The sequence below is a fragment of the Notamacropus eugenii genome, chromosome 5 (assembly GCF_028372415.1).
Source record: "Notamacropus eugenii isolate mMacEug1 chromosome 5, mMacEug1.pri_v2, whole genome shotgun sequence".
In the NCBI taxonomy this organism is placed as follows: Eukaryota; Metazoa; Chordata; class Mammalia; order Diprotodontia; family Macropodidae; genus Notamacropus; species Notamacropus eugenii.
The window spans coordinates 319,198,229-319,209,300 of record NC_092876.1 but is presented as its reverse complement, the minus strand read 5'-3'; the positions used below and the strand labels follow the sequence as shown (position 1 = coordinate 319,209,300).

The following is an 11,072-nucleotide window of genomic DNA, read 5'->3' as shown; positions in this document are numbered from 1 at the left end:
TGGGTGTGTGTATAATGTACACTAATAGAGATACACTCGTAGGGAACATGTATATATGTAGGTCACAGGTGGCCAAGGTAACTCACACCTCTGACACAACAAAGCCCCAATGTGTTCTTTCATGGTGTCCCCATGCTTCTCCCTTGGACGTAGCTTCTCAACTGGGTATGTAAATCTACATGCTCATCTTGTCTCCTGACTCTCAGGAATAGTTCTTGACTGACTCTTCTCAAAGCTATGGCCTACTTTAAGAGCCATCAAGTGATTGAGTGATAATAAATTCAACTAACCAGTAGTTAGCAATCATATAATATAATTCAGTTTGAAGAATTTTTTTCATATCTCATAAAGAAATAAAGAAGTGCATCTGTTCTTTACAAGTTATGAATAACCTTTAATAACTATTAATTTAATAAATAAATAAACTCCAAATTTCATATTCTTCGTAACATGTAAATGAACCACTCAGTAGCCATTCAGTGTCTTGAGTAAGTAAGATCTGAAATGATGTTTGCCCCACACTGGCCGCATAGGTGAAGGTGTACACACGTGGAGGGGACACTCGTAAGACCAAGACACACTTATGCTGGGAAACACACTTCTAGGGCTTCAGGGATGTGCTGACATTGCCTTTGCTCACTACTAGGTATCATGTCTCTGGCGATTGTTTCCAGATAAGCTTTTCTCTGTTCCTGTCTTTTGAGTTTTATCTCTTAAGGAGTATTTGGCTCTCTGTTCCCATCTCCTAGATTGAAAAAAATTCCCTAACAAGTGCAGGATGTGCTCTTTTAGTACATAATCGAAGTTATGAGCCATCAACCTAGTCTGCAGAAACTAGTCACTGTGACCCAAGGCTAAAACCCATCTTATTCTTTTGATTGTCAATGTCTGGTGTTAATTTGCAGTCCTTTGTTCACACAATTATATGGTATAACATTAGAAATTTCTTTATTACTCTCGTTTAACCATGAGGAGCCATCACAAAACTACATTTCAAGGACTTTTCCTAAAAAAAATACCTACAGGAGCTGTGTGTGGACTGAAACTCTCGAGATTCTCTTTGACTAACATATAAATGAATTTTTACAAGAGCAAACCCTAAGCAAAGATAATAAGATCATTATTTTTATTATTATTATGTCTTTATTATTTGTATCTGCCAAGAACAAAGCTCTTGATTTTTTAACTATATTGTGGCTATCACAAAATCCTTCCAGTTCCTTACACTCATAACATGTTCCATTTAATATCATGATAATCAATTTATCTCTCAGCAGGACACAAATTTTTAAAACCAACATTTTATTCATCTGAGATAGGACACAACATTAGTATGGTTCATCTTCCCTTTTACTTATTGATATTCTACCCTCCTCACTTTCTCCAGGTTTACTAATACTGTTTTCCTGTTCTGTTCATCAAAGAAGAAAAAACAAAAGGAACAAAAAGAATAATCATAGATGGCTATCATTTTACTACTTAGGGAATTTTACTTCACTTCTTTCTTTATTTCATATTTTATATTCTTCTTACCCTTTTTTGTTCTTTTATTTAAAGTTGTAATCCCTCTTCATAATGTGGAGGTGACTTAGGTTCTTGAAGGTTTTGCCAAGTCCTACCAAGTTGGAAGCTTTGAATACTACCTTGTAATAACTGAAGTTCAGCCTAAATTTGGAGAAACTAATCAGAAAGTTAACTACCAGTCGACTTTTTTTTTACCTTAAATAACTTGTGAAGATTTTTTGCTAAGTCATGGAAAGGTTTTAAGCTGTTTTAGTGGAGGGAGTATTCATATTAGTGATATCATAGATCTTTAGAAATATTAAAGTACATAGTGCTCTGAATTAAACATGTCAAAAAGTAAATTCCTCTTCTAAACTTCTAAAGTCACTTTCTCTCAATTTTACGTTTTTGGTTGATGGCACCATCATTCTCCTAGTCATCTAAACTGGAAAATTGGGAGCTATTTTTGGGTCTTCCCATTCCCTTGTATCCCTACAGAAATGGATCAGTTGCCAAGACACATTTAGTCAACTTCTGTAATTTTATTCATCTATCCTCTTTTCTCTTTCTGTTATTCATCCTAGTTCAGACCTTGATGATTTCCCTCCTTGACTATTGCAGTAGCCACTTAACTGGTATCCCTTCCTTCAGTCTCTCCTTCCTTCTCATCTGTCCTGCTCAGCTGTCAAATACATTTTTATAAGGCAGAGAGTGCCTGGCACTTTCTAGGTTGATTGACAAAGTACCGTTCTGACATTTTCAGTCTCTTACCTGAAAACCTTTGGTTGCTCCCTATTGCTTGCATAATGCAGTTGAAGCTGGACTGCAGTTGAAAATATTGAACCTAGAGCCCTCTGCCTCTGTCATGTACTACCCGTATGACCTAGCCCTAGTACAAATCATTGACCTCTTTGGGTCTCAGCTTCCTCATTTATAATATTAAGGGAGTGGGATTAGAGGATTAGAGGTCCCTTTCTAGCTCTAAGTCTTTGACTATATAATCCTAAAGCTATCTTGAACAATCAGATCTTTGAAAATGCTTATTGAATTGAATTTACTAAAGTAAGTAAAAGTTTTCCAAAACAAATTTAACTTCATTGTTCATGCATATGATTTCATCAATAATAATATTAATAAATCCATTTAAAAAACTAAGTTACCTACAATGTGCCAAGCACATAAGTAGTTATGAAATAGGAATAAAAGAACAATTGTTCTACTGGTGAATCATAGACTAAGTAGTTTATTTTTAAAAATTAAAATTTTTTCAATAAATAACCATTTAAAAAATTAATCTGTTCCTCTCAATATCCCTTAAACCCCATGAAGTGAATTAAAAAAACAAACAAACCCCTAAAATAAAGCTCTTAATACAGAGCTGCAGAGTCCGGAGAAACAAATTTCTACATTATCCTTATCTAAAAATAAAAGTCTCTTTCTTCATCTTAAGTTCATTATTGTTTTGTCGGGAGGTGAGGGGGATGCTTCATCTTCCTGCTTTTGGATTTGTTGTTTATCATTCTGTTGATCAGTGTTCTAAAGTCTTTCAAAGTTGTTTTTCTTTAAAATGTGATTATTGTACAAGTTCTATTTCTGTTCACTTTGCATCTGTTCATATGGCTCTTCCAAGATTCCTCTGAAATTGCCCGTTCAATCATTTCATATGACACAATAATATTCTATTACATTCATAAAACACAATTTGTTTAGACATTCACCAATAGGAAGACATCCCTTTAGTTTCTAATTTGTGACTGCCATAGAAAGAGCTGCTACAAATATATTTTTATAAATATAGATCATTTTATCCTTTGCTTTCTTTGTGGTATAGGCTTAGGAATAGTATAAGTAGATTAAATGCAGCTAAGTGGGCTCAGTCAGGAAGACCAGAGTACAAATGTGATTTCTGACACTTCATGGTTGTGGACCTTGGGCAAATCACTTAACTTCTGTTTACCTCAGTTTTCTCAACTGTAAAATGGGTATAATAGTAGCATCTACTTCATAAAAGGGGCAGCTATGTAGTTCCACACTAGGCCTGGAGTATTAAGCCTTGGGGATCCAAAGAAAGGCAAAAGATAGTCCCTGCCCTTGAGGAGCTCACAATCAAATGGGGAGATAAGCAAATAAATATGTACAAACAATATATACAGGACAAATAGGAAATAATTAAATGGGAGAAGGCACTAGAATTAAGAGGTATTGGGAAAGGCTTTCCTTGAAGATGGGATTTTAATTGGGACTTTAAGGAAGCCAGGGAAAACAGGAGGTAGAAGGTTGTTGTTGTTCGGTTGAATCTTTGTGATCCCATTTGGGGTTTTCTTGACAAAGATACTGGGATGGTTTGCCATTTCTTTCTCCAGTTCCTTTTATAGATGAGGAAATTGAGGCAAACTGGGCTAAGTGATTTTCCTAGGATCACACAGCTAATAAGTGTCTGGGACCATATTTGAAGTCAGGAAAATGAGTCTTCCTGACTCCAGCCCTGGTACGCTATCTACTGAACCACCTAGCTTTTTCTAGGGATGGAGAGCGAGGGCATTTCAGGAATGAGTAACCACTAGAGAAAATATTTGAAGCTAGGAGTCTTGACTATTTTGAGCCAAGTGTCTTGGCTTGTGTATAGAGGGTCTTGTTTATGGAACAGCAAGGAGGCCTTGGTTCAAAGAGAGAGAGAGAGAGAGAGAGAGAAAGAGAGAGAGAGACAGAGAGAGAGAGAGAAAAGAAGAGAAGGAAGAAAGGAAGGAAGAAAAGAAAAAGGGAGAGGAAAAGGAAAATAAAGGAAATAATGTATTTTTTTAGTTTTTTAATTTTTATTATTTTATTTGTTTTCAGCATTCTACAATCACTTCCATATAACTTAGATTTCTTCCCTCCCCCCTTCTAACGTCCCTCCCCCTCCTTCCCCAAGATGGCATACAATTTTATATAGGTTCTACACATACATTTCTGTTAAATACATTTTCACCTTAGTCATGTGGCATAGAAGAATTAAAAAAGAATGGGAGAAATCATAAAACAAACCAAAATCTAATACAAAAGAAAATGATCAGCTACATTCTGGGATCAAATTCCATATTTCTTTCTCTGGATGTGGAAGGCATTTTGCCTTAAGAGACCACTGGGAATTTTTTAAGTCCTTGTATTGCAGTGAAGTTCTAAGTCTACAAGAAAAAATTCCTTGCACACTGTTGTTGTTGCTGTGTACAAAGTTCTCCTGGTTCTGCTCCTTTCACTCAGCATCAGTTCATATAAGTCCTTCCAGGCCTCTCTGAAGTCTTCCTGTTCATCATTTCTCATAGTACAATAGTATTCCATTACATTCATACACCACAATTTATTCAGCCATTCCCCAACTGATGGGCATCCCCTTGATTTCCAGTTTTTGGCTATAGAGTGCTGCTATAAATATTTTTGTACATATGGGACCCTTTCCCATTTTTATGATCTCTTGGGGATACAGTCCTAGAAATGATATTGCTGGGTCAAAGGGTATGCTCATTTTTGTAGCGCCCTTTGAACAAAGTTCCAAATTGCTCTCCAGAATGGCTGCATCAGCTCACAGCTCCACCAACAATGAATTAGTGTTCCAACTCTCCCACATCTTCTCCAACATTTATCATCATCCTGTTTTGTCATGTTAGCCAATCTGATAGGTGTGATATGGTATCACAGAGTTGTTTTGATTTGCATCTCTCTAATCAATAGTGATTTGGAGCATTTTTTCATATGACTATAGATAGCTTTAATTTCTTCCTCTGAAAACTGACTGTTCATATCCTTTGACCATTTATCAACTGGGGAAAATAATGTATTTTTGACATAAATAATAATAATTTCCACTTGTATAATTATGGCCTTCTAAGTACTTTCACTTTTTTTTTTTTTGATTCTTGGTACATCTTAGCTTTTTCAGGCTATTAGGTTATGCAATAGATAGAGTGCCAGCCCTGGAGTCAGAAAGACTCATTTTCCTAATTCAAATGTGACCTCAGACACTTACTTGCTGTGTGACCCTGGGCAAGTCACTTAATTAACCTTGTTTGCCTCAATTTCCTCATCTTTAAAATGAGCTGGAGAAGGAAATGGCAAACTGCTCCAGTATCTTTGCCAAGAAAACCCCATGAGGGGTCATGAGTCAGCGACTGCACAACAAAAACCTCTTATTTATATAAGCTTCAAATACTATAAAGATTTAAATATGCATGTTACCATATTTAACAACATGCACCACAAAATTAAATTTTTCTTTGGAACAAGGGTTTGCGCTTACACTTTTTTTAGTTACCCAGATGCATGATGTGATATCATAGATCTTTAGAAATATTAAAGTACATAGTGCTCTGAATTAAACATGTCAAAAAGTAAATTTTTTTTGGAGCAGGGAAGACAAGGCAGTTGGGGCTGGATTTGAACTGAGTTCTTCCTGACTTCAGGGCTGCTGCTGTATTCACTGTGCCACCTAGGGGCCTCTCAAGAACATAATTTGCATTGTCAATTACTTTCAGTCTTCAAAAGAACAGATACTTTGTAGGCATCTAGACCTACTCTGAAATTATTAACACTTGCATCCTTGCTGCCAAAATAACTCTCTTTGTGGGAGGTATTTCTCTTTCCAACTACGCACTGGTATCTGGACCCAGAGTGGTCAAAACACACCCTCAATTAGGACTCTGCGTGTCTTTAAGCATTGTGCAACAATGTCTCACCACTTTTAACATGCCTGAGCCTAAAAGCCAGCTGTTCAGGGAATCCAGTCACGACTACATTCGTCTCCCAGCCTCAAATTAGCTTGTAGCTGTACAGGACGTTAGACCCATTCAGGGGCTCCTCAGAGCACCTAGACAAAAGGCAAAAGAAGTCATCAACAAATTGATTTTGCAAAAGGTGTGCGAGTCAGTGCTGGAGAAAGTGGGTGGGTGTTCCTAGAAGAAATAAAAGTTAATTGTTCTTAATGACATTTACAAACCACGAACCAAAGAAAAATTTTAATTATTACAAGAACTTGTAAAATCGTATTGCTGTTATACGAAGAAGTCATCTGTACATGGAGTTGTAAAACTTCGGTTTTATTGCCCTGTTTTTATTTCTCCCAAGGCATCCTTAATTATAATGGCATGAGTTCTTTGTACCAAGAACCTAACCTTTTGTTTTGAAAAAGGTTAAACGCAGAAACGAACCAGCTTATACTATAATCAGCCCCAATTTTAATGAAGGAAATAATTGCTATTTCTAAGTTATGTGGACATATATGTCAAGGAAGGGGGTGCAGATCATGGACAACAGAAGTTTGTGGTTAGGGAAATTGCATAATTGGCCAATTGATCCGTTCTGAATAAAAATAATAATAGATACATTCTATTCTGGTCTCATCACAGACCACCCCCCCTTTTCCAGCCTTAGGGGAGGGAGCCTTTAATAATGGTCCGTGTAAACTGATGCCCAAGCAGTAAGGGTTTGAAGAACTGCTTGTACAAGTGAAAACCGAGGAAAGAGCAACCCAAAGAGAAGAGCCACTGGAACCAAACCAAACAAAAACTTGGTAAAAGTAGAGTCTCTAACCATGGCTCTCCTCACCAAGATCCTGAAAGCCCACTACAAGCCGGCGCTAGCGCCTGAACGGCCCGGGATTGGGGATCGCCTGGTGTTCGCCAGCAGGTTTCACCAGCTGCCCAGACTTTCTGGCAGCCAGGACCTGGAGGTGCGGGGTAAGGCTGCGGGCACGGGCGCGGAGGACAAAGAGGACGGCTCGGAGATGGTGGCGGCAGGGCTAGGGGAGGTGCCGACGGCCACCCCGCGGCAGCAGCATCCGAAGGTGAAGACCCTGGAGGAAATGCCGGGGCCCAACACCCTGGCCAACCTGGTGGAGTTCTTCTGGAAGGACGGCTTCAGCCGCATCCACGAGATCCAGGTAGAGTGTCCTGAGCCGCGCGCTTCTGCGGGCTTTGTGCTGCTCCTAGGACTTCGTGGATGCTTCGGGACGGGAGCCCGGGCCGGGTGTCACCGCTCGGGCTGCTCCAAGTCCATGGGCGCTGGAGGTCGCAGCCAGGCGGCTCGGGGATGCCAAGGGGTGCGGGGGGACCTCGTTTGGGGCACGGAACGGCTCAGCCTCCGGACGAGCCGCACCGTCCCTTCTCGCTGGGTATGGAAGGCGGGAAAGGAGAAAGGGATGCGGGCTGGGCTTTTTTGTTCTGGGCTGGGGGAAGCGGTGGGATTCCGCGCTGGGCATGGCTTTGTGAGCACTCGGACCCATTCATTGACTTTAACCAAAGGAGCGTTTAAAGAGTGGCAAGCGGGGAAGTGTGCGTGTGCGTGCGTGGGCAGCTCGGGCACAACGTTGGCAGCCTCGGTGGCACCCTTTCCAAGGTGGGCGGCTCCTCGAGCGGGGCCACGGCCACGAGGATCGCTCCTGTCACGACAGGGACTGCCGCGATAGCCGGGGCTGAGAACCACGGTTTGACTCGATGATAACGACCTGAGGGGGGGGACCAGAGCCGAGGGGGGCGGGCTGGCGGGGTGAGGGAGCGCCGGGGAGCAGAGGATCGCCCTTATTAGGGAGAATAATAACCCTGGCGGAGGGCCTCCGCTCGGAGCTGAGCGGCTTCTCCGGCTTTCCTTTTTTTTTAATTTGGCGCGCCCACAGAAAGCCGGAGCAGCCGAGGGAAGGCAGAGGCTCGCGAGGCGGCTTTCAGCTCACGCTCCTCCCGGATGGCGTCACCCCCGGGCCCCCTCCCTCGCGCACAGGAGGGCGCGCGGCGCGTCCCGAGCCCCTCCTCCCAGGGCCTCCGGTGAGGGGCGGAGCTCGGGGCCTCGGATCCCGCCACTGCGCGCTCCCAGACGGAGCCGAGGCCCGCTGGGCGCATGCGCAAGGGCAGCCTGGTTCGCCCCGGTCGGGTTCGGAGCTGGCGATGACGGGGGCGGTTCGTGCATGGCGAATCCACCCAGTTGTGGGAAGAGAGGCCTGGGTGGTCAGGAAGAAGGCGAAGCGCCCCAGCCCCTGTTCCAACGACGTTCCTTTTCTTGCCCGTCTCTCCAGTGTCTGATACGCCGCCCACCCCGCGTCGTCTAGAGTAGGCGAGCCCACGCCAGCGGTTGCTTAGGAGACACAGAGGGCTGCGCGGATGTCTGGGGCGATGGGGGAAGGGAGGCGTGCGGGCGGGGCGAGGGCGCCTTTCTGATTGGTGGAAAGGCCGGTGGTGGGCGGGGAAAGGTCCTGCTAGATGTCTGGGAGCGGCCCTTACACAACTGCCCTAGTTCTGGCGGAGGCGGGGCCGGCCACATGCGTGCGGAGTCCGGGGCGTGATTTGTCTGGGCTCTTAAGGTTATTGGGATGACGAACCTCCTTTGATGAGGTTGGGGTCAGTCCCTTATGTAGCTTTCGCATTGCAGCCTCATTTGGCGTTGTCATCGCGTTCCCTCCGTTACACAATTTTAACTTTCCTAGATTTTTTTTTTAAAACATACTGGGTGTCCATCAGCGCCCCTTTAATGAGGTGAAGGGGTTACAGGCCCCCCACAATCACTCAGTGAATAAGTATTTATTTGCTTAACTATGCACATTTTTACAAGAGTTTTTTTTTTCTTTTTTAAATGGGGTGGGAGAAAGAGAAAATAAATTCTTCTTAACTGAAAAATAAGCCTAAATAAAACAACAGACAAATAGGCTTTAGTTAGGCAGGGTGGGAACTGAGAGGATATTTGAGAGCAGACATATAGCAGTGAGGTGTGTTGGAGCTGAGGCAATAAGCAGATCTATTAGCTAGAGGAGAAGGTTATTAAGTTAGAGAAAAAGTATATTATAGTAGAAAAAAAGCCCGGAAAGGGTAGAGGGCTTTGAATTCCGCAAATTTTACATATGTACACACATATATATTAATCCGTAAATTAATTTTACAGCCCAAACATTTAATTGTCCAAGAGCTACAGTTTCTGTGGAATTTTTTTCTAAAGTTTTTTGAAAACCAAGTAAATTAGCTCTTCATCTAAACACTGTGATACTAAGGTAACAACATGTTAATGAGTACTTAAGAGAGATTTATGAGTCCTTTCTCAGGATATATTTAATTCTATTCTGCCTTGTGATTGGTAAAGTATTACTGAGCCCTATGTATGTGAATGATAGATGGGAGATAAAGTCACTGGCCCCTTACAGCTGGGGTTGAATAAAGAGGGTTATAAAATGGAAGTTAAAGACAAAACAGATGATCACCCTCTATTGCAGTCTTGGGGCCTGGAACTAATCATTGTTATAAAACCAAATTAACACACCTTCCTGTTTCATATAAACTTTTAGAGATGAATAAGCCAGTGTTGCACTGGATCCTAATGAATAATTTAAATTCCCTAATTAAAACTCAAAAATTATTTCAAGATGCTCTCAAATAGAAAAACTGATTAGTTTTTCATGTTCTCATAGGAATAGGAAGTCCCTACTCCTATTATAATCTTTGTTTTCCACTCTACTGCCTTCCATCTGACTTTAATTACTTCTGAATTTATACTCCCTCTCCCCATCCATCCTCATCATGCTTCTCCACAAGCTTTTATTCTACCAAATTCTTTTAAATGACTTTAACACCTGGTTCAGTCTTCCTTGCCAACTCATCCCTATTGTTACCCTTGTAAACTTCAACATTCACATTACCAACCCTGTTAACATCTTAACCATACAAGTCCTTACCTTCTTTTTAACTCCAAAGAAATCCCATTTCAGTCTTACACAGGAATTCTCTTACCACAGACTTCATAATGTCACGGAAAACATCATCTCCAAGACCCTGGACGTTAAAATGTCTGCTCACAAAAGCTATCTCATCCTCCTAACACTCTCAAACTCTTACTTAAAGTAAACCTGCTTTTTCCCTCACTGTGGCCTCTGATCCCCTGACTCTTTATTTTTCCAAACCATTGTCCTTACTCTGGTTTCACATCTCCATAGCCAGCTGTTACTCCATGATTCTCCACTCTTATGAGTCACTAACCCCCAACATGGAGTATTTTGAACCTCTCAGACCTTTAACTGTTGCTGATGTGCTAAATCCTCAACCCTGGGCAACCCCTGATTTCCAATTCCTTAGGTTTTTCTCCTAGGCCAAAGGTGAGGAAACAGCAGCCTCAAAATCACATGTGGCCCTCTAGGTCTCAAGTGCAACCCTTTGACTGAATCCAAACTTCACAGGACAAATCCCCTTAATAAAAGGATTTGTTCTGTAAAACTTGAGATTCAGTCAGAAGGCTAAACCCAAGGCCCTAAAAGGCCACATGTGATATCAAGGCCACAGGTTTCTCACCCCTGTCTACCTACTAATTATAGCTGGATAGAGATACAAAATGTGGGTTATTATACCCACTGTAAATGTACAAGCTTTATAAACTCAACTAGGTCTCACTACTACTCAGCATTCCTTCTACTCTTCTTAAAGACTCCCTGTCTACTTCCTCTTAGTGATTGTCTCAAACCTATCTCACTCTCAGCCTCAGTATTTACGAAAGATGACAATTTTCTGCCTCACTGAGATCAAAACCTTTTTTGGGGGATTCTGTCCACTCTCCTTTCTTTGATTCTCAAA

General features: G+C 41.7%; 1 protein-coding gene across 3 annotated transcripts in view; it reads left to right on the top strand.

Moving 5' to 3' along the window:
* Window positions 1-6,964: 6,964 nt before the first annotated feature.
* CYP27C1 (cytochrome P450 family 27 subfamily C member 1) overlaps window positions 6,965-11,072 on the top strand; it is a 36,935-nt gene continuing 32,827 nt past the window's right edge. For all 3 annotated transcript variants that reach the window (XM_072613440.1, XM_072613441.1, XM_072613439.1), the window contains exon 1: window positions 6,965-7,414. In XM_072613440.1, coding sequence (XP_072469541.1) covers window positions 7,067-7,414 — 348 coding nt within the window. In that variant the 5' untranslated portion in view covers window positions 6,965-7,066. The remainder of the gene's footprint in view (window positions 7,415-11,072) is intronic.